The 23,960-nt window shown below is 41.2% G+C and overlaps 1 protein-coding gene across 5 annotated transcripts; it reads right to left on the reverse strand.

Moving 5' to 3' along the window:
• Positions 1–282: 282 nt before the first annotated feature.
• Positions 283–23,209, reverse strand: LOC117561402 (transcription factor TFIIIB component B'' homolog). Of its 5 annotated transcripts, none has more exons than XM_034238792.1 (32): positions 23,099–23,209; positions 21,173–21,375; positions 20,469–21,096; positions 20,237–20,340; positions 20,030–20,095; positions 19,397–19,573; positions 19,075–19,208; positions 12,996–13,090; positions 12,821–12,875; positions 12,576–12,710; positions 12,197–12,424; positions 12,029–12,092; positions 11,751–11,943; positions 11,551–11,660; positions 11,045–11,438; positions 10,757–10,891; positions 10,195–10,231; positions 9,977–10,090; positions 8,521–9,883; positions 6,307–7,908; positions 6,029–6,177; positions 5,700–5,809; positions 5,072–5,135; positions 4,833–4,986; positions 4,614–4,731; positions 4,492–4,525; positions 4,295–4,399; positions 3,929–4,208; positions 3,591–3,804; positions 3,206–3,510; positions 1,274–1,469; positions 283–1,193 (listed from the first exon to the last, which is right to left on the reverse strand). In XM_034238792.1, the coding sequence occupies exons 2-32, from the start codon at positions 21,367–21,369 to the stop codon at positions 1,089–1,091; spliced, it is 7,665 nt and encodes a 2,554-aa protein (XP_034094683.1). In that variant the 5' UTR covers positions 21,370–21,375; positions 23,099–23,209; the 3' UTR covers positions 283–1,088. The 5 variants fall into 5 exon arrangements, with proteins under 5 accessions (XP_034094683.1, XP_034094686.1, XP_034094682.1 ...); XM_034238795.1 differs by having other exon boundaries at positions 6,307–7,476; positions 20,451–21,096; XM_034238791.1 differs by having other exon boundaries at positions 20,451–21,096.
• Between the last annotated feature and the right edge of the window lie 751 nt (positions 23,210–23,960).

The following is a 23,960-nucleotide window of genomic DNA, read 5'->3' on the forward strand; positions in this document are numbered from 1 at the left end:
AGGTTGCAGCATGAGGGATTAGTATCAATCCTTAGGTTTCTATTTTTTTTAAGTCAGCTGTATCACATGCAACAATGACTAGCTTCATTTGCAATCATAATAGTATACCATACCCACTGAACATTAACAGTATCTTACAAATGTGCTATTTACATAAACAAACAGTACTTTTAGTTTCTAGAGCTTGTATGAATCTGTAAGAAAATCTAAAATGAGTTCCATCAACATTAAAAATGTTTTAGCAAACCAGAATCTTAGATGAAAGACTAAATGAAGCGGTGCTGGAAGAATACATTTTATTCAGACCTTACAGAATTCCATGTGTTATTTTAATGAACTTATAAAACATAATAACACATGATGTGCCTTTGTTTCAAGTATCAAACATAATACAAAGAATGCTTTGAATCTCTACAAGGACCTCTTTAACATTGAACTGAACAACATTATGTACAGTACAACAAAATGTCTCAATGAGAGCTTATTTTAAATACAAGTTGACTACCTTAACTTTACATGGGGTGTGTTTGCAGGATAAAATGAAGCCATTTAAAAAGGAAATTCAGTTTTCGAAATGGAAAAGCACATTTTAAGACATTGTTTTTTGTCAAATACAAAAAGATGAATTAACATTTGCAATATGTACATATATACATGATGTCAAGTAATCCGGGTTTTTTCATGGAACAGATATGAAAAAGAACAATCAAAAAAGCCAGTGTACAATATTTACATTTTCCCAGGTAACTAAAAAAAGGTATCTGAGGCGTGAAACATAATGGATTATTGTAAAAATCCTCATTAAATGAAACAAGTGATTTACCGGTGTTTGAGTTATTAATTTGTACAATGTAATATTCATTATTTGATACTGGCTTTTTAAAAATAATTTTCAGTCAATTGAAACAACTGTACATATTCAAAGTGCTTGTGTAAGTATAGCAAATATATCTTAATTTAATTATAACTGACAGCAAAAGCAACAAAAAACACTTAGTTATAAATTAATCTATAACTTAACACATCAGAAATGTAAAAAGAGCAAACCACCAGTGGGTTCCTCCTCTTTCCCAGACTCTTCACAGCTGTCACCCCTCTTCAGCATCTGTAAAAATGTCACTTAGGAAGTACTGAGACACACTGGTGGGCTCCTCCTCCATATATTCATATATTCTTGGCTGAGAAGTTGAAACCTGAAAGAAAAATGATAAATCGGTGAGTTAAAAAATTAACTGAATCAAGATGGTTCCCTATCCACCTCTGTCATCCTTACCTCAGCTGGAGTTTGCTCTGAGCGTAGTCGGCTGTGCTCTGAAGCATGTTGCCCCGGTTTCGGACCGGGTTTTGGGGTGACTTCACATGGTGTTGAGGCTACAGCTGCCGGGGTCGATTTTTTTCCTTTTGCACGAGGAGTTTTCACCTTAGGGCTCTTAGAAGCTGCTTTGCCAGGGTCAGAATCCTTTGCTTTTCTGAAAGTTAAATGGGAAAGAGAAATTAAGTCGCATTCAAGTACAATTGATATACAGTGGGGCAAAAAAGTATTTAGTCAGCCACCAATTGTTCAAGTTCTCCCACTTAAAAAGATGAGAGGCCTGTAATTTTCATCCTAGGTATACCTCAACTATGAGAGACAAAATGAGAAAGAAAAAAAAAATCCAGAAAATTACATTGTCTGATTTTTAAAGAATTTATTTGCAAATTATGGTGGAAAATAAGTATTTGGTCAATAACAAAAGTTCATCTCAATACTTTGTTATATACCCTTTGTTGGCAATGACAGAGGTCAAACGTTTTCTGTAAGTCTTCACAAGGTTTTCACACACTGTTGCTGGTATTTTGGCCCATTCCTCCATGCAGATCTCCTCTAGAGCAGTGATGTTTTGGGGCTGTCGCTGGGCAACACAGACTTTCAACTCCCTCCAAAGATTTTCTATGGGGTTGAGATCTGGAGACTGGCTAGGCCACTCCAGGACCTTGAAATGCTTCTTACGAAGCCACTCCTTCGTTGCCCGGGCGGTGTGTTTGGGATCATTGTCATGCTGAAAGACCCAGCCACGTTTAATCTTCAATGCCCTTGCTGATGGAAGGAGGTTGTCACCCAAAATCTCACGATACATGGCCCCATTCATTCTTTCCTTTACACGGATCAGTCGTCCTGGTCCCTTTGCAGAAAAACAGCCCCAAAGCACGATGTTTCCACCCCCATGTTTCACAGTAGGTATGGTGTTCTTTGGATGCAACTCAGCATTCTTTCTCCTCCAAACACGTCTAGTTGAGTTTTTACCAAAAAGTTCTATTTTGGTTTCATCTGACCATATGACATTCTCCCAATCCTCTTCTGGATCATCTAAATGCTCTCTAGCAAACTTCAGACGGGCCTGGACATGTACTGGCTTAAGCAGGGGGACACGTCTGGCACTGCAGGATTTGAGTCCCTGGCGGCGTAGTGTGTTACTGATGGTAGCCTTTGTTACTTTGGTCCCAGCTCTCTGCAGGTCATTGACTAGGTCCCCCCGTGTGGTTCTGGGATTTTTGCTCACCGTTCTTGTGATCATTTTGACCCCACGGGGTGAGATCTTGTGTGGAGCCCCAGATCGAGGGAGATTATCAGTGGTCTTGTATGTCTTCCATTTTCTAATAATTGCTCCCACAGTTGATTTCTTCACACCAAGCTGCTTACCTATTGCCGATTCAGTCTTCCCAGCCTGGTGCAGGTCTACCATTTTGTTTCTGGTGTCCTTTGACAGCTCTTTGGTCTTGGCCATAGTGGAGTTTGGAGTGTGACTGTTTGAGGTTTGGACAGGTGTCTTTTATACTGATAACGAGTTCAAACAAGTGCCATTAATACAGTTAACAAGTGGAGGACAGAGGAGGCTCTTAAAGAAGAAGTTACAGGTCTGTGAGAGCCAGAAATCTTGTTTGTTTGTAGGTGACCAAATACTTATTTTAAATCGAGGAATTTACCAATTAATTCATTAAAAATCCTACAATGTGATTTCCTGGATTCTTTCCCCCCATTCTGTCTCTCATAGTTGAAGTGTACCTAGGATGAAAATTACAGGCCTCTCTAATCTTTTTAAGTGGGAGAACTTGCACAATTGGTGGCTGACTAAATACTTTTTTGCCCCACTGTATACCAACATGAAAACTGGAGGACTTATCCAGATCTCAACAAAGGATTTTTCTTAAAACCGTTTTTCGTCACCTATTCCGACTACTAGTCCGTGTAGTTTTTGCTCCTGAGCTGGTGCCCTCAGGGTCCACAACATCAGTTAGAGTCTCCTTTTCCACTTCTACATGATCAGCCCTTCCTCTCTGTGGCTCAGTGTCGTCAGAAGCCTCTGGCTGCACAGAAGGCCCAGGAAGCTCCAACTGCTCCGTGGTGTCTGTTTGGATGGGGAGGGACTCAGCATCTGTAAAAATGTCACTTAGGAAGTACTGAGACACACTGGTGGGCTCCTCCTCTAGAGAGCTGCTCTCCATATATTCACTTGGCTGAGAAGTTGAACCCTGAAAGAAAAACGATAAATCGGTGAGTTAAAAAATGAACTGAATCAAGATGGTTCCCTATCCACCTCTGTCATCCTTACCTCAGCTGGACAAAGGGAAGTGCTAGGAGTTTGCTCTGAGCGTAGTCGGCTGTGCTCTGAAGCATGTTGCCCCGGTTTCGGACCGGGTTTTGGGGTGACTTCACATGGTGTTGAGGCTACAGCTGCCGGGGTTGATTTTTTTCCTTTTGCACGAGGAGTTTTCACCTTAGGGCTCTTAGAAGCTGCTTTGCCAGGGTCAGAATCCTTTGCTTTTCTGAAAGTTAATGGGGAAGAGAAATTAAGTCGCATTCAAGTACAATTGATATATACCAACATGAAAACTGGAGGACTTATCCAGATCTCAACAAAGGATTTTTCTTAAAACCGTTTTTCCTCACCTATTCCGACTACTAGTCCGTGTCGTTTTTGCTCCTGAGCTGGTGCCCTCAGGGTCCACAACATCAGTCAGAGTCTCCTTTTCCACTTCTACATGATCAGCCCTTCCTCTCTGTGGCTCAGTGTCGTCAGAAGCCTCTGGCTGCACAGAAGGCCCAGGAAGCTCTAACTGCTCCGTGGTGTCTGTTTGGATGGGGAGGGACTCAGCTTTCTTAGCAGCGGCAGTCTTGCTGGTTTGTTTCCTCTTTGTCATTTTGGGCTTCACCTGCGGTTTGGCCATTTCTAAGAGAATGGGGTACACAATGAAACAACATGTGCCCAATATGAGGATAGTGCATGTTATAAGTAAGTATTAAAGTAACACATACCTTTTCTTCTAGTGCCTGTTTGTCTTTCCTTTGTCGGGGGAATTTCAGTCTCATCTTTATTCTGTCCAGTCTCTTGTACTGTAGATGGATGAACTGTAGTTCTCTCTGTTCCCATAAACACGAATAATCCACATTTACTATCAGAAATACATTTGCCATTAGTTTAAATAAATAACAGAATAAGGCAATCACCCTACCATGTGGGTCCACTTGATTCCCCTCAGTTGAACCCTGGTGTGTGTGAGAAAATAAAAAGTGTGACACATACAGACATTTCATCACATTTTGGCTACAAGTGGTTCCTTGCAACTTCACTTACATCATCTGGGTCTTTCACATGTATGACGCCTGTCTCATTACTGTCCTCCATGGGCACAGGCACAGTGACATTAGGTGAAGGCTGCTCTTCTGCTGTTGCCAAACTCTCTCCAGGAACACTGATGAGGAGGGAGGACAGTTGTAGAATCACACATCAAACAGAGTCACATCTACGCCTGCATGAGAGAAATGACCATCTGATAAAACAGCAGGCACTAACCTCTGTTGCTCTATTGGAGCATCTGTTACAGGAAGAGAAGGGAGGGGCTCAGACACACTGTCCACCCCCTCCCCAGATGAGCTGACTGGGATCTCGGTCAGAGAGAGGATGAAGAACGGTTCATCTGGATCAGAAGGATCCTGAGGCAACATCACTGAGAGGGAGAGTGAGAGAAGTGCTAGCCACCACCATGATGCATGTACTGTAATTAATAAACATTACAATATCAACCAACGTACTGTCTGGAAATGTTGTGAAGCTGGGATGACCTTGGGTCCCTCCTGCACTTGATGTTGATGCATCCTGGAAATGTGAAAGCAGAGAGAACCAATCAAGGATTCATCTTTTAATCAGAGGTACTTGACCAACCTCATTCAAAGGTATGCGATATGATTTTGTGTAATAGTTGTATTGTTGATGTACAGCGATCGAATGGCTGGACTATTTAACCATTAACTTTTAGGTAACTGCTTTATAGCTACTATTTGTATTGCATTCTCAAATGCAACATCTAGTGATCAGTTGTTACAGCTGATAAAATAATTTCCTTTTGGTTCTTTAAAAAAAAAAAACACAGAATATTTTTTTAGTATAATAAACAATTTTGTTTTTTCAAATAATTTGATATATTCTACAATCTTTTTATACATAATTTACCAAATGCAGAAGTACCACCTGAGGTACAAGCGACTATTATTGGGATTCACTGCCATAAAATATAAACTGGGTTCAGAGACACATTGTAAAAAATATATATATTGCTCCATGTCATAAGCACGGTCAACTATCAATAAGGAATTTCAACGCAAAAATATACTGCAATCATAGTGCTCAAAATACAACATTTCATGCATATCATTATCTCACCTGAGTACCTGTCGTGCAACCAGTAGACAATCCAGAAACCTCTACAAGGGGTTCATGTTGACTCAGTTGTTCAATTACTTTTGTTGAGCTTCGCAGTGAAGTATCAGCATCTTTTGGAGAGAGAATTGTGTTACTACTTTGATCAATGGCGCCCTCTACTGGTTTCTGGATGTCAGGTAGGAGTTCAGTCACAAGTTTGGGGCAAACTGAATCATCCCCACCTTCTGAGAGAATACCAACATCTGCTGAAAATAACCACCATAGGTGTTAAACAAAGAAACTGTAGGGTGATAGATTGCAGTAGTTTGAAAAGCTAAATGAGGTCAAACCTGCTTCTGCTTGTTGTGTATTCTTGACGTGTTGTGGAGGCCGTCTGCTGTGTCCCAGGGTGGGTTTGGGTTTAATAAGTCGGCCTCTACGAGTCGGGGGAGCTTTTCCAGAGGGAGAGTCTGTTGGCTCTGGCCGTTTATCATCAGGGCTGCAATTGGAAAACAACTTTTATTACGAGAAAAACAAATCATTCCTTAATATTTAATGTAAAACAAAAGCGTGTCAATGCAACATGACAACAGTAGTTGAATATTCCGGGATATGATTAATTTCTTACCTTTTGACACTTGTTTCATTGGTTTCAGAAGATTGTTGAACTGCATCTTGACTTGGTGCCTCAGGGTCATTTTCTGTAGGTGGCTCCTGAGTGCTTTCTTTTGGATCTGGTGTGGAGTATGTATTAGTAGATTGCATGGAGACAATTTGGGACTCTGTTGACCCATCTCCTGAAGACTGGACATCGGAAACTGTTGTTGGGCCATCTGTTGGTTGTGTAATTGTCTTTGTAGCTTTAAAGAACATGTCCTGTTTGCACTCACTTTGCGAACCAGGTCCTGCGTCATTATTATCAGAAGGCTGTTGTTCTGTGGTTAAAGAGGTTTCCATATGACACTGCTCTGCTGGTTTACAGATATCATTTGACTGCAGTTTTGAGCGTGTAGTTCTAAGAGATGATCCTAAATTGGGTTTGACCTTTGGAAAGCGCTGCCTTCTTTGTGAAACACTTTGTTCAGAGCCCTCTGAGCTTGACTCTAGCTCACATGCAACATTTTTGTTTTGTTCTATGGTTTTAGGAGTGGAGTCTAATTCCAATGATTGTACTGATACTGACGCAGTGCTATGGCTAGGTTGTTCAGAAGGGATGGTACTGCAAGATGGCTGTGCCTCTGCTGTTGTCTTTTCAGGTAAATTAGGTCTTGAAGTTGGGCTGGAGCATGTCTCTGCCTGAGGCATGGGTAGGTATGGGTCTTTAGTGACTTGAGGCTTTGAATGCGCAGTTCTCGACATCTGTGATAAGTTGGATTTGGGTTTGACTTGATGTAAACATATTCTAATAGTCTTACAAGAAGATTTGACTTCACTCGCTTCTTTCTGACTGACAGGTAACTCTATTACTGGTGTAACAGATGAAGCAGATTCTTCAGTTGACTCAGATGCAGGCTTTGTGTCTCTGGTTTTCTGTCCCCTACTGCGTTCAAACTGGGCCTCAGAGAGGTTCTGGGTTTCTGAGGCACTCTGTTGTGTTGTTGTTGAGCCTGATACAACTTCAAGGTCTGTCTCTTTCTCCTCAGTTGTAGACAGTTCCTCTGTAGGTTTAAGAGTTATCCCAAAATCCAATGATGGTCTACAGTCTGAAGAAGGGCCAGGACTGTGACTTGGTTTTTCAGAAGGAGAGGCGGTGCAAGTTGGCTCCGCTTCAACCTCTGCTATTATTTTTTCATGGAATCTGGTAGTTGGAGTCAAGTCCGAGTCTTTCTCTACGTTGTCTTTTGAAGTTTGGGCTTTAGAACGTACAGTCCTTGATGTCTGTGCTAGGTTGAGATTGGGTTTGATTTTCTGGAATCGACTTTTCCTTGCCTGACTTGTAGATTTGACTTCACTCCCTTCTTTCTCACCGACAGGTAACTTTTCAACAGGTGTCACACATGTAGCAGGATGGTCTTTGCTCTCTTGGACAGAGCCTTTGATGGACCCTTGTCCAAGCTGCAAGTCTGTGGCTGCTGCTTTAGATTTCAGTGGATTATTACATCTACTCTCAGATTTCACATCTGACATCAGAACTTCATCTGTCAACTTTGGAACATGAGGAACATCACTTTGACTTTGTTTTTCAGTTGAGGTGGTGAAAGTTGGCTCTGCTATTGTTTTTTCATGGAATTTGCTAACTGGAGTTGAGTCTGAGTCTTTCTCTAAGGTGTCTTTTGAGGTTTGAGCTTTAGAATGTATGGACCTTGGTGTCTGTGTTAGGTTGGGATTGGGTTTGATTTTCTTGAATCGACTTTTCCTTGTCTGAGTTGTAGATTTGACCTCACCTTTTTCTTTCTCACTGACAGGTAACTCTTCCAAAATTGTAACACATGAAGCAGGATGGTCATTGCTCTCTTTGACAGAGTCTAAGTTTGATCCTTGTCCAATCTGCAGTTCAGCGACAACTGCGTCAGATGTCAGTGGATTATTAAAACTACTCTCAGTTGTCAAAACATGAGACATTAGTACTTCATTTGTTGACTGCGATGTTGGCCTTACGTCTCTGGTGTCCAGTTCCCTTCTGCTTTCAAACTGAGCTTCAGAGAGGTTCAGGTTTTCTGAGGCACTCTGCTGTGATGTAGTTGCACCTGATATACCTGACAGTTCCTCTTTGGGAGTAAGAGTTATCCCAAAATCCAATGATGGTCTACAGTCTGAAGAAGGGCCAGGACTGTGACTTGGTTTTTCAGAAGGAGAGGCGGTGCAAGTTGGCTCCGCTTCAACCTCTGCTATTTCATGGAATCTGGTAGTTGGAGTCAAGTCCGAGTCTTTCTCTACGTTGTCTTTTGAAGTTTGGGCTTTAGAACGTACAGTCCTTGATGTCTGTGCTAGGTTGAGATTGGGTTTGATTTTCTGGAATCGACTTTTCCTTGCCTGACTTGTAGATCTGACTTCACTCCCTTCTTTCTCACCGACAGGTAACTTTTCAACAGGTGTCACACATGTAGCAGGATGGTCTTTGCTCTCTTGGACAGAGCCTTTGATGGACCCTTGTCCAAGCTGCAAGTCTGTGGCTGCTGCTTTAGATTTCAGTGGATTATTACATCTACTCTCAGATTTCACATCTGACATCAGAACTTCATCTGTCAACTCTGGAACATGAGGAACATCACTTTGACTTTGTTTTTCAGTTGAGGTGGTGAAAGTTGGCTCTGCTATTGTTTTTTCATGGAATTTGCTAACTGGAGTTGAGTCTGAGTCTTTCTCTAAGGTGTCTTTTGAGGTTTGAGCTTTAGAATGTATGGACCTTGATGTCTGTGTTAGGTTGGGATTGGGTTTGATTTTCTGGAATCGACTTTTCCTTGTTTGAGTTGTAGATTTGACCTCACCTTTTTCTTTCTCACTGACAGGTAACTCTTCCAAAGGTTTAACACATGAAGCAGGATGGTCGCCGTTTGATCCTTGTCCAATCTGCATTTCAGCGACAACGGTGTCAGATGTCAGTGGATTATTACAACTCATCTCAGATGTCCCAACATGAGACATCATATCTTCATCTGTTGGCCTTGTGTCTCTCGTGTCTGGTTCCCTTCTGATTTCAAACTGGGCTTCAGAGATGTCCTTGTTTTCTGAGGCACGCCGATGTGATGTTGTTGCACCTGATACACCTGAGAGTTCTTCTGTGAGAGTAGGAGTAGAGGCTAAATCTACTGACGGTTTCATATCCAAAGCAGGACTAGGACAAGGGGCTTGAGAAAGGTCAGGAGCCGCCGATGGGCTTTCTTCAGCTGCCCTTACTGTTGATGTCACCGGTTGTGATTTTGACTGAGCAGTCCTTGAAGCTTGGCCTAGGTTAGGTTTTGGTTTCACCTTGGATAATCGTGCTCTCCTGGTCGGTGGAGAATCTGTCTTTGAGGTCAATTGAGAGGTAGGATCCATATCAGAACCTGTCCTCTGATCACTGGATTCAAGAATGGGGATGTCATTATTGTCAATAATGTTTTGTAGCTCCACTATGGTAACAGTTTCGGACGTTTCTGTGACTTCATTAAGAGAAGTTGCAGACATAACAGGAGTGGCACGGTTTTCCTTTTCTGCATCAATCTTTGTTGCAACCTCTTCTTCTAGCTGTTCGCTGGTTTCATTCACACTGTCTGATGTTGTCCCTGTAATTAAACATTGTGGCACATTTTAAATTATTGTGATTTAATCTTAATGGAATGCAATATAAAGAACCTCATGTCTGCTTTGTCTCTTACCTGTTAATTGATCTTCTATGGCTATTTGATTCTGTGCTGACTGTGAGAGGTGAGCCAGGTTCCCAATGGTCAACAGGGTTTGAGCAGCCTCATTGTAGCTCTCGTCCTCAGATACTTAAACAAAAAAGAGCACCAACACATGTATGAGAATTAGACTTCTTAATATAAAATATTAATGTTTGCCACTGGGAACTACTCAGAATACCTCTTCAACCTACCTTCTGCATGGTCTATAGAAAGGAAGTCAATAACATCCTGCAAGGGAGACAAAAGAGTTGTCAGTCACATCAAAAGCTTTCCAAATAAGCCTGACTAGTTGTGAAAGGATGTGATGTATATGAAAACATGTATTATAATAGCCCCAGTTACACTTCTTTGTCAGTCTACATCATCTCTGTCAATTGATTACATCTGGACACCAACATATTTCGTTGAGGTGATCCAGCTTTTGCAACATAGACTTCACGCAACATAGTTGCAACTTGAATGTCTTGCTTTTTCATTGAAAAATGTACCAAAACTAACTTTGATGCCAACAAAAGTGTTTGATCCAGGCCTCCAAGTTGTATTGTATGTGTGTAACATAAATACAATAATAAAAAAAGGAGATTTTCAAATATAATGAGGTTGCATTTAATCAAGGTTGACCCTTAATAACTAATCAAATTATGTTGATCGATTCAAATGACGTGTTTTAAGATTAGATGTTAGAATTATAAGTGCATCTCAGGATAATGATTTAATTTCACTGGCATCACATTTGAGTTATAAGACACTTACAACAAGCAGGTCCAGCTGATGTTCGCAGGGTTCAGCTGTGCCTGTTTCTTTTTGTGCCCACTCGCAAGAGTCATCAGGGCAGAGTGCATTTTGGGAGATGCCCAACACATCAGGCATAGTGGCCAAGATATCAAGCTATATGTGGGATGGGGGAGTCAGATTGGAGGGTTTGAATTATGGAATGAAAAACCATACATAAAGAAAAACACAAAGATGCTAGTTATGTATGAAACTAAATTAATAGGGGGTGCATCTGTGCAAGACATGATAGTAAACCGTTTTTCATACCTCCTCCATTGTCTCTTCCACTTCTGAGATGACAGGATGTGGGGAGCGCAGAATGGCAGGCACAAATACGGGGGCAGAGCTGTCCCTACTTGGACTGCATGCAGCGTGCTCCTCCTCCTCCTCCAACTCTTCTTCCTCTCGCTGCTTTTCATCCTCCTCATCACTGTATTCTGACTGAGAAGCCCTGAGGGTGACTAATTTAGGCTTTTTGGACTCTTGGGATGATTGCTGCTTTGATGATCTTCCCCTCTTGGCTGTGGATTTGGGTTTAGGCCTGGCAGCAGAAGCAGTGGACGCATCTGGTGAGGCAGGACTGGTTTCGGATGCAGAGGCGGGTGCAGCCTCTTTGGCAGAGTAATTCAAGGGCTTGGTGGGTTTAGGCACTCTTCCATACCTATCAAATGCAATTACACACTGATGAGCTGCTTATGTTTTTATTATATTGTATATTATGTTGTTTCTGCATACAATGTAAGAAATCTGAAAATACAGCAGAGATATTGTACCTGGTAGGTTTTGGAGGTTGAGCGGTTGCTTCCTCCTCTTCAGAGGAATGATCATTATTGGCTGACTTACTATTTTGGTCTTGCCTTGAAGGTGATGTATCTTTTTTTACCTAAAAAGGTTAGCATAACTTTCAGTGAGCCAAAGTCACAGTATGAAGAAATATCTGATGACTCTCAGATGAAAAGGAAAATATAACAACCTGCTCTGTGGATACTCCATCAATCACACTCTCCTCTCCTTTATCTGATGCATCATCGTTGGTCTTGGTGGAGGGAGGTGGGGGCTTTTTAACCCTCTTCCGGCCCAACGGCAGCAGTGGTTTTGGTGCTCTGCCTCGGGAAAGTTTGGCAGGCTTGATCGTGCCATCCTTGGCTCCCTCAGTCTTTTCAGACCTGAATATTAGGGCAAAACATGGATTTGAATGCCAACTGAAGATGCAGAATACTCTATTTGAAACAATATTTTAAGTTGCATTACATGTCTGATTTTTGACAGTCCTCAGGAAGTGCTGCCTCTTTGTCTCCAGGTATAAAGGCCTCATCTGAGCATATGAAAGAAAAATAAACATTTCAATTTCTGTGCCGATACAACAATATATATCCACAAGTTTCATCAACACCATTCTTATAAAATAATGACATGGACCTTGTTCATTGCTCTTTTTATCCGTTTTGTTTTTCTTGTCCTTTGGTTCCTCAGTCGAGGTATTCTTTATTTTGCGTTTTTTCTTAGACTTAACAGCAGTGGTTCCCGCCTCATTACAGAGGTCCTCATTCTCCTTCTCTCCCTCTTTCTCCAAATCAGGATTTTCCTTCTGCTCTTCCTCATCTTCCTCCTCCACAACACTCAGCTTCTTCCCAGCTTTTTTCCGGCCTGTAGAGGAAACAGATGATTGTTAAATTGAGACAAACAAAGGACCAAAAGTGAAAAATGAAGCCCAGATAATGTCTTGTAAAAAAACAAAAAACGTTATGGGGATATAACACCAAACTCCCTATTGAAAAAGGAAAACAAGTATAATGACCCTTTTCTCTTTTCTTGCGCTCCTTTGGAGGTTTCTTCTCAGCCATTGCCTTCAGTTTCTTCCTGTTTTTATGAACTTCTAGTATCTTTTCTAAGAGTTTAGAAAAATACTCAATGTCCAGTTTGCGCCTTTCTCCTGCAAAAGTGTGGCAGTAAATATTACATTGAAATAAATGCAGATATTGCACATTGAGAACGATAGTAATTCAATATGATATTATTAGTATTGTCTTACTGAATACTTACTGAAAGCTTTGTCAATCCTCCAGGAATTCTCTCGCTCTTCTTTTTTAAATTTGTTCTGAAAGTTTAAAATCAATGCAATTAACACAAACAACATTTTATAAAAGAGTAATGAGCAGTGCTTTGCTTCTATACATGAAGTTTTATAAACATATGCATAGCTGTTATTATCACTAACCTTTATCTCTGATCGTGCTCTCAGAGGAAACAGCTGGCAAATCATGGAAAAGTCTGTTCCCACCATACTGATTGCCAGGAAGAACATGTCTGTCTCTGTTGGAAAACAGCAAACATTCATGACATTAAAGAGCCTGTGACACGAGTTTCCCCCATCATCCAAACCCATCAATTTGAGTAAATATTGTCCCCTTGAAAACCGTTACTGAACTGATTTTGGATATTTGTACTTTGATAACTATTAATCTGCCCTTCAATGTTGACCATTTTCTGGATCTTCTCGGGGATTCTTCAAGTCCCGCCAAATTATGTGTGACGTCATTGCGGGCACAGCGCTCCAGCTGCACCGTTCAGGATCCCAGCATCTGCATGTAAACGCACGATGGCGCACACAGCAGCAAGCTCAGACAGCGATGACAGTTTAATTTTGAACGTGTCTGAGAGCTCATATGAGGCTGAAGTAGGGCTGTGCAATTAATCGTATTTTAATCGCGATTACGATTATGGCTTGCGACGATTAGGAAAACAGCATAATTGACAAAATACGATTATTTTGCTGGGTGCGCTTTCGCCCCTCCCTGAAAGCCCACTCGGCCACGTAGGAGTGACATGTGTTGTGAGTGTTCAGCGCAAGCGAAGATGTCAGAACAAGAGCAGCAACTAGTTAAAAAGAAGGGTCGCGGGGAGATTCCCAGTCGATCGCGAGATGTGTCTAAAAATAGAACAACAATATTCTGTTTTATCGTTAATGTCCTGTAACATAATGTTCCCGTGCCAGAATAATGCACTTGAACGCATCAAAGCTTTGTGATTGGCCGGCCTCACCCCATGTGTCCGGGCGTGGCTGGTGAGCAGTGCACTAGTTCGCTGACGTTGTCCGTGTCAACAGCATGGATGGTCAACAGGAGTGACATTCCGCACACACACAAGACCGCAATTATGGCAGAAGCAAAAAAGCCCAAAATATATAATTTTCACTCCGAGTGGGAGGATGATTATTTTTGTATCTATTCCAATTCAAAGTCCATCTGTCTCATCTGCAATGCGAGCGTGGCTTTATCGAAGAAGGGTCATTTAGGAGCGGCATTTCAAAACAGTGCACAAACGCTACGAGACGGAATTCCCTCCTGATTCTGCCCTACGCTCCAAAAGGGGAGGGGCCTGAAAGGACAGCTAAATGCACAGCAGTCCATTTTCACCAGGCCCAACAACAAGAGCAAGGCTGCTACCAGAGCATCTTATCGCGTCAGTCACGTTCTTGCGAAACACATGAAGTCTTTCGAAGACGGCGAAGTTATGAAAGAAGCTTTCCTGGAGGCTGCGACGCGCTTTTGTGGGACAGTAAAAATAACAGCAGCATTTCAACAGGTTTTTGATATAATAAAAACTCAATTTAGATACCGTTATTAATCTGCTGTAAGTTTTAGTTTGTTTGAATTTATTCATGATAATTATTGTACAAAATGGTATAAGAATGCAAACATTAAGATCTGTTCTGTTTAAATTGATTATAGTCTATCAGTTCAGAAACTAGTGTTGCTTGCATCCTATTTTAAAGGCATTTCTTTTTATACTCTAATAAAATGCAACAAAAAATGGGTTTGATTCTATTAATGTTGTCTTTTTTATTACACTGTTGCTGCAGCAGATTCCTGTGTAGCTTCAGATCTGAGTTGTCTTATTAGTAAGCCTAATTTATACTTTTGTAGCAACACTATTTTAATATAATGGCAAAGAAAGGGTTCAGAGTCTTTTCTTTGTCCTGTGTCATATGTGGCAGCATTGCCACAAGTTCCTCTTCAGAGAGGGTCTTCAGTACAGGTGGCAATATCGTCACCTGCCTGCGCTCATCTCTGAAACCAGACCATGTAAACAGGCTGGTGTTTCTTGCAAAAAATCTTGAAGAGATGACATGAGCAGCCCTACCAGCATTTGCCATGGTGGCCTAAACATTTTTATTTGGTCTTAAATTGTAGTTCAACATTTATTTCCTGTTACTTCTGGACCATGACGGTTGGCCAGCCTTCAACGTTTAACTGAGTGGAATATGTTGAATATGTTTTACCAAAATGTTGGCTATATGTTAAGGAGTTTTCAGTAGGTTGTGACAGTGCACTGCAACATGTTTGATTTCATTTATTTTGGTCTAATTTTTTTTTTTTTATCATATTAATAATATATGTTTAGTATGGTTTTGGAAGTGCGCTCCAACATATTTATTGATCTTGTTTATTGGTAAAATATTATTTGTTTTAAAGTTCAATAAATGGTCAATGAATAATCGTCAAAATAATCGTGATATCAATTATTGACCAAATAATCGTGATTATGATTTTTGCCATAATCGCACAGCCCTAGGCTGAAGGATCGGTTTATGTTGTATCTATTAGAGGTTTATTAGGTGCGTCAATATGGGCGATCATACGGTCATGTAGCCAGTGGTGGAATGGGACTAAAAATCATCCCGGGACTCTCGACCGGCCCACTTCGGTACCGCTAGTAAATTGTCAACGGGGGGAGTGGGGGATGTCAGGGGCGGCGGGTGCTGTAGATAGTAAATGTAAATATTTGTGTCACTGCATCCTGGTAAAATACAAATATAATGCAATGTCTGTGTCTTTGACATTAGCGCTGCTCGCCACCTGTGCCCTGTACTACGAAGCCAGTTCAACAGACCCTGGATATGTTTGAGTAACAAACAAACTAACAACAACAAACTAACAAACGAGATCTCGCTAAGCGGTCCTACGACGCTGGTTATCAACTCGGTAAATCAAGCCAGGTTTTCTCTCTCCAGCTGAGAGCGCGTTCACGTCTAAGACACGAGTGGATCTGACTTTAATTACATTTGACTTGAGTGTTTCGTCAACATAATGTGTTGCTAAAAATAATACTTCTGCATACAGTATGTGACACTGTAAGTGTTGCACGGCCAGATACGGCTGGAGAAGCTGACTCAGATAAGGAAATATATGATATATTATGATATTATTAGGGCTGTCAAACGATTAAAAATGTTAATCAGATTAATCACAGCTTAAAAATTAATTAATCATGATTAATCACCATTCGAACTATGTCCAAAATATGCCATTTCTTTATGTATATTGTTGTGGGAATGGAAAGATAAATGAAAGAAGGCGGATATATCCATTTAACATACAGTATCTATGTTTATTATAACATTTTTCTGCGTGTCAAAATGAAAGACAACCCACACACCTATCAATCATCAAACCGTGGGGTCTGAATTCATTACGTGTTGATTTCTATCAACGGGGGAGTACTTCAGGAAAGTCGACAGAGGGGGGGGGGGGGGGGGGCGCTAGTGGAGTACTTCGTGACCACAGAGTGTGAACGTTGTGATCAGCTGTTTTAGCGCAGTTCTCCAGTGAAGGGGGGGGGGTGAGTCTCCCTCCGCAGCCGGTTGGCGTAGTTTTGGCACAATTCCGTTGTACAGACCGACGTTAACAGCAGCCCTGTCTGTGCACACGGAGACCGACTCTGTCGTCCGGTGATCTAACCGCCTTCTGGAAAAGCTTCACAAGTACGTCGGTACGCAAATGCGCTTTGTGACACAAGTGACGGTACGCATTTCAGATTACACACATAACCTGCGTACCAGTTATGTGTAGGGTTGGGAACCGATAAGAAAATGCCGGGTACCGGGTACCCATACAAAATACACAATTTCGGTTCTGCTTAACGGTTCCTAAACGCGGTAGACCCTGTATTCCAGCGGGTCCGTCTGCACCGCGGTGCTGCGGTGACCCGGTGGAATACAGGGCGGACCTGGAGAATCACAGAACGGCCGGTCGTCAGCGGGCCGTTGACGGCCGGCTCGGTACGCTGACGGCTGGCACCGCCCTTCATTTTTTTAAACGGCATCATATAAATTGCGCTGACAGGCGACAGAGGTCCACAGTTGCCCCGCAGCGATGCTCCCCCGCCCTCCCGTAGACATTTCACGAGCTCAGTCACTTCATAACACCAAAGATAGGTCGCGGTAAACACTCTGAAGTGAGGCTCCACTACACTAAAAAAGAAAAAGAAAAGGCAAAGTGTAATGCCTGTTAATAGCTTGCCACAGGCATAGCTCAGTTAAAATAAAGCACAGCTATTGTGCAATACATTTGTATTGCATGTATATTTTTTAGTAACAATTTCAGTTAAAGCTTTTAAGAATAAATATATTTTTGTTATCTAAACGTTTGACCTCTTTATTTTTACAATTTTGGAATCGAAACGGGGAATCGATAAGAACCGGAATCGATAAGCAGAACCGGAATCGAAATCGGAATCGATACATTTCAAACGATACCCATCCCTAGTTATGTGCACCCCGTACTACAGCAAAAGTATTCTCCGTCGAGACTTCCTGCAACAACACCACGCCGTTATCAAAGATGTTCTATTGAGAAGACGATCACTACGTGATAAAAGTTTTCAAAACCGTGGATACTGAAATCAATCTTACTAACTGCTGTCTGTGCAATTTACTCCGCGTGAGTTGGCAGACTTTATTTTGCTTACTTTAACATCATTTTTCATGGTGGGGCTAAGCCATTTCTTGGTATGGGTGTAGCCTACCCCAGCCATACCCTGGCGCTGCCACTGGTATGGGGCGGGCCATTCTGCACATGCGTTAAATGCGTTAAATATTTTAACGCAATTAATTCAAAAAATTAATTACCGCCGTTAACGCGATAATTTTGACAGCACTAGATATTATATGATCGATTATCTGATTGATGATGTAATATGAATGATAAGTGCGACACGTCGGCGTCTTCTCTGCATACGGCAGTTTAAACTATATTTCCTTTATCCTGTAATATGACTTGAGAGATTTAAACTCTGCACACTGAGCTCTGATTGGTCAGCAGGCGGTGCTTTCACTGAGTTGATCTCTTTTCTATAGACGCTGGAGGCGGGCAGCGTCAGGTAAAAAAAGTTATTTAGCCTTCCCAAACCTGAGCCTCACGCGCCGCCTATGGGGGATGTGCTAGTGACTTATCCGACCGGCCCACTTCGGTACCGGCCCATCGGGATTGGAAATGGGGGACCCTGATGTAAACAAGACGAAAGTCTTTCTCTGGTCTGCATCCCCTTAACAATTGTATGTTTTGAGCTGTACTGTACTGTACCCAATATACAAGCTGTTAATAAACTTTTCAATCAATCAATGGCCAGTCCGCCACTGCACCCAGCCCACGTAAACTGTCAACGGGGGGAGCCTCGCTGCGGGGAAACGGTGGACCTAGTGTCCCGATCGGAGTGGGAATAATAATAATAATAATCCGTGCATTTTATCCATTAATTTCCCCAACATTGTGGTAAAAAAACCACACGTTTAATCCATGTTGGTGTACTACAACTACAAAAAGCATCGGTTTGTTTTCTCATCGGGAAATGCAGACCGGCACAAACAAACGATTTTTAATCATCATCCTCACGATCATTTAATCTATCATATGTTCGCCGAATTGACATGAAAGCACTAATAAATGTAGTTTCATCCACTTGAGTTTACAACTACAAAAATAATCGATTTGTTTTTATATCACATCCTACGGGAGGAAATTCAGCAGCTCTCACTACCGATTTTTAATCCTAATGTAATCATCATCTTCACCACGATCATGTATGTTTATGTTCGCCGAATTGACATGAAAGCACTGACAAATATGAATATACTGTAGTCAACTTCATTAAAACGTTATTAACGTGCCTAAACTCAGTAATTCACAATTTCTACGCATGACAACACACTTTGTCCGTGTTTGGCTCTCTCGCCGCACAGTGAAGCGTTCCCGCATTGACGTCACTTCCGGCTTCCCCCAAAACTTCAAAATGAGTCGAAGGAATTTCCCCGCGATGTTCGAAATTATTGATATTTAACGGAACGGTATCGCTTTTTCTTTTTTAAACTGACGGTTCGAGATTACTAGTAGCCCAATATTTCATTGCACAACAGTTGTTGGGATGCTGTCACAGGCTCTTTAAGGCATTAATAAATGTGTGCTGTAAAAAAAGAATTCCCATTCTTGTTTACTTCTCTATTATCCATATCTTCCTACCTTCGCTGGACCAGGGTTTGCAGTAGGTCCCTTTCCTGAAGCTTGAGTAAGTTGTAGTGGAGCCACGCTCAAAGACGGGGTCTCGCTCATTTGCTGGATTTGGCCCTTTGGCTCTCTGGACTTCCACGGTCAAGCTGAGACACAAGTTGAGAGGTTATGATTAAGACCACAATAGATTCCTGCATCTGCATTATCTCTATAAGGATGCATTTGTTGACAATGTTGGACAGTTCAACTCTTAAAGTAATGAAACTGTTGAGTCTACAATAACTGAGAGAATGCAGTAGATAGATAATGATATGTCCTGTAGAAGTCTACCAACCTCTCTTCATCAATGATCAGTGTGCCGTCCTCTGCAACTTTGACCCGAGGAACCATCACAGCATCAGCATCATCATCCTCCTCCTCCTCCTCTTCCTCCTCATCCGCCTCTGCTTCCTCCTCACACTGGCTTGGCATTTTTGGGACGAACTCGGGTTCCTGCACTTTCTCTGGGACGCTGCAGCGATACATCGCAAACATCAGACACAGGGAAAATGTATGGAATGCAAACTACTGTCTAAAAATGTCCACACATCAAGTGTTTTAGTTTGATATAAAACATATCAGAATTATACAATGTGCATGTATCATTGGGTTTCTAATAAAACAAAAACACACTTTCGCATTGAATGGCTCTTGCACTAATTAAACTCATCTGAGTTTAAAATATATTCTCAATTTCCACTTTTGTAAAGACCATGATGTATTTCAATGATTTTCAAGAAAACAGGACAGAAGAAGCATATATGTTTTTGTAATTGTGTTGATCAAAATAAGGACGTTAAGAATGTATGTATGTATGTATGTATGTATGTATGTATACACTGTATGTAGGTGTATGTGTATGATCACATGTCCAACATCATTAGAAAAAAAGGAAATACATTTGATAAAGATGATGGGTTTAACTTACTTTTGTCCTCCTGGAGAAGGTGGGACCACAGTCTCATTCTCTACAACTGACTCTTCCAAACTAGATCTGGAAAAATTGCAAATGATGGTCACACAGGACAAGGAACCAGAAACAGCCTTCATGTGAAGAAAGATAAAGGATAATCAATAGAGAGGATGCATGGATTACATGTTACACAAGGTTGAGTAAAGCAGAGAAGACACTTACGTCATGGGGTTGGACTGTGGTAGATAACGGATAAGGTCCCTCATGGTCATTTTGGCAGGATCTAAGTCAAATTCCTTTTCCCTTTTCTTAGATCTCTTAGTTTTCTGCAACATCAGATAATAAACCAAATCAACATACAAGTCGAACTGTACAATAGTAATAAGTATGTAACTAAAACTAAGAAAGTGAAGAAAATGAGGAGAACGATACTTACTGAATAATCTGAGTTTACCTTTTCTTTGTGCATCTCCTCTCTGAGCAGGTCTCTGAGTTTTTGGGCCTTTGCAAGCCTCTGTAAGTCTGAAGGGTCATTCAGGAGGCGACTCAGGGAGAACGCTGGTGTTGACAGTGACAGCCTACTCTTAGATGACATTAGAGTCCTGGCTTTCTCTGATATTGCAATAGCTTCTTTGTCTGGTAGAGAGAGGGGCACTTTATCCGGGAGACGGAAAGAAGCTTCATTTCCTTGACTGGCTGAAATGTTTTCAAATTCTTTGCCAGTGTTCGCCAGCAAAGATTTATTTTCTGTAGAGTCCTCAGCTGTAGGTATAACTGAAGGCTCTGAAAGGATGGTGGTTGGTTTGGGTTGAATTATTTGCTGCTTGCTCTCTTCTGAAGGTCTCCGTCGCCTTGGGGACTGCAGTCTCTGAGGGGCTGATGCAGTCCCAGTTTGGCTGGACGTATTTGGCTTGTCATGGTCTGAAACAGGGGTTTCAGAGGCTGACTTGACAGGGGTTCTTGTTTTCCGAGCAGCAATAGAGGGGCGGCCTGGGGCCACTTTAGGCTTGATGGAAAACCGCTTCCTTCTCTGGAGGGCTGCTGAGGAGCTGGTACCTTCCACATGTTGGTCAATACCATCCCTATAAAGAAACAACAATAGTTATTATTTGTAGATGACAAAAACATTAGACGAGCAATGTCATTCTTATCACTCACCCTGGGACTGTAGGTGTTTCTGATGGGGTCACAGCAGGCTTGTTATCTGTAACAGCAGTAGCAGTGGAGCTCTCACCAACGTCGTTAGGGGTCTCACTGGTCTCCTGACTTGCTGAAGGGGATTCCTGAGGTGTTGATGCTGTTTTTCCTGTAGCACCAACATTGGGCCGGATACTAAATCTTGACCGACGGAACATTTTGACCTGAAAACACACAGGAAGTCAAAGCTGCATTGGTATTCCTGCAACAAAACCCTTAAAAGTGCAAATAAGGAGTGGAAAACATTTAGCCTTATCATGTGCTCAGTCCTTATAACGGCCCGTCCACACAGCAGCTTTTGGCGATTTGTCCACCGCTTCCAGCGCGTCTCCGCCCATTGACTTTGAATGGGGATGACGTCACTTTCCCTTGCTTGTCGCCGAATTGCATTGTGGGGGGGCGAGGCGAAGATTTCCAGGATTTCCAGGATGTTCAGGATTCCAAAGTTGAACAATGTTCAACTTTTGAGGCTGACAGTTCAAGCTCTAGCCAATCAAACCGCTATAAGCAGGGAGAACCAGACCGCAGTTCATTTCCTCATATTCCAAACGAGAAATTACGGTAGCAAATCACCCGGTTCTTTACGACCAGACTATTTACCGGGATACAAACCGGAGGAACCAGGCATGGAGGGAGGTGCCAGAGACAGTGGGTGAAACTGGTAGGTTTTCGCTTGTTTGGGGATTTTATATCCAGTTTACTTCGTTGCTAGTTTACTTCGTTGCTAGCAAGCATAGACAGTATCATTAGCCCGCATGGAATGTAGCATAAAATAGCACCATAAACATTAATCTCATAAATGTTCAAAATGTTAAAAAAAAAAAATGTTCATCATAGCCCTTCCTATTTGACAATAGTGTAGAAGAACCGGGTTGTTTTGCTTTGTATCTCGGGGGCGGGATATTCATGTGATATTCATGTGATTGGTTGTTGGTCGCGAAATCCTCAATCTGTCAGACACGCCCAGCTCCAGGATTTTCAAGATGTGGTCAAAGCTGCTGTGTGGACGGCCCGTAAGACACGTCCCCTAATATCTTATCAGCACAAGTGTAACTGCTCATTTCACCACATTCAGATCACTAAATCAATACCAATAATGTTTGCAAACATTTCTTCATGTTTTAACCTATTCACTTTACCACTGCTGCCATATTTTTCAAACGCATGTAAAAAGTAATAGTAGTTTGTTTTAATAACAACTTTTCTGAAAGATTACATTTAACTTTCAAGGGATTTACACTACAGAATAAAACACACTTTGTGGTAACACAGAATTACTTTCACAATTATCATTTTGCCTTGTACAAGATGTACTGTTGTGTATACGTGTCTAATACACTACATCATCTAGATACAATTGAAATACTGACTTCTGCATACAATATACACTTTCTTTCCGAGTATTATTTTAAGATATTATGACTACAGACTATTGTTTTGATGAGGATTAGCTTGCATTTATTTAAGCATGAGTACATAGTGCGACAGAGTACATAGTGTGACAATGTACTGTTACCTTACGTTAGCACTTATGCAGGAGCAATAGCGAGAATACATGCAGCTTTCTGCAAGCCTCAGCTATTCTATCAGCGGACAGGACTAGTGACGTTGACAGTTTGTAAAGATAATCACAAGGAAATACGCCCCAGCAGTGTGAATACGTTAACACAACCTAAACTCAGTCAAGAAGTATTACAACGAGACAATAATGCGAAGACAATGCGAAAAGTGCACAAAGCTGGACTAAAACTCGCTTGACAACACTTTTAGTAAGCGGGTCCTCCTCACTTGGACCGTCGTATAGTATTCTTCATATTTTAAAGCTGAGGCAGTTACATTTATATTGAGTTACGTCAAAAATAATTAAATGACCTTGAAATAACTTACCCGTTCAAAAATATCTCATTTGCTGGGAGAAATAGGCTTACATTTATCGAAGATAGCTAGCTGGTAGCGGACCCCATGCACAAACTAATCCGCCATGTTTTTCATGACGCGATATTTTCGTGAGGGAAGGGGGTTGTGGGAAATGTGGTCAGCTCGCTGCAAAACGACTGGCTGAGGCAAGAGCGTGAGGTTGTTTTTGCATGGATTTTCTTAAAGACTCAGCAGCAATGCTATGAAACTCTTTGAAGGCTTTGAAAACATTATCTGTAATATATTACTCAGTATATTATAACTAATTACAATATTTTTAAAGCAAAAGCAACAATGTACCAATCCAAAAATAACCCTAACAAATCACGTGTTTTTTGCTTGAGAAGTGCAGAAGAATTAACAATCAAATGTGACTACATTTCAAATTAGGAGGTTGTTAATTCTGATAAATATGTAAGCAGCTTTTGGTGTTGGTTATTTTACACAAAACTTATATTTCATATTTGAGGCTACCACTGGAGAGATCATTGATTGTGTTTTGTTATAGTTTTCCATTTTATTCTAACTTAATTTACATTTTGTTAAAATGTCAGAAAGATACTTTCTAGATAAAATGTGCTCTTAAAAAAAAATACATTCCCTCTTTTGTAGTACTTTAACTTTAGCACAATTTAGATTGCATAGCTTTAATAAAGAGCATTTCCAAATGAGTTGTTTTTTTACAATCTGAATTTTTCTTGTTTCAATTTATACAACCCATAAGGCGGCTATTTAACATATTTCTGTATATATCCATCAATCAATCAATCAATGTTTATTTATATAGCCCAATATCACAAATGTTACATTTGTCTCAGTGGACTTTACAGTT

This window comes from Gymnodraco acuticeps, unplaced genomic scaffold (assembly GCF_902827175.1).
Source record: "Gymnodraco acuticeps unplaced genomic scaffold, fGymAcu1.1, whole genome shotgun sequence".
Classification (NCBI taxonomy): domain Eukaryota; kingdom Metazoa; phylum Chordata; class Actinopteri; order Perciformes; family Bathydraconidae; genus Gymnodraco; species Gymnodraco acuticeps.

Excerpts from the sequence above, each read along its gene's own strand:
- LOC117561402 (XM_034238791.1), bottom strand. The coding sequence starts at position 21,369 with ATGTTCCGTCGGTCAAGATTTAGTATCCGGCCCAATGTTGGTGCTACA. Across the intron at positions 6,178-6,306 it reads AATGAAACAAGTGTCAAAAG|CCCTGATGATAAACGGCCAG; the intron begins GTAAGAAATTAA and ends TTCCAATTGCAG. Across the intron at positions 5,810-6,028 it reads TACACAACAAGCAGAAGCAG|ATGCTGATACTTCACTGCGA; the intron begins GTTTGACCTCAT and ends TCTCTCCAAAAG.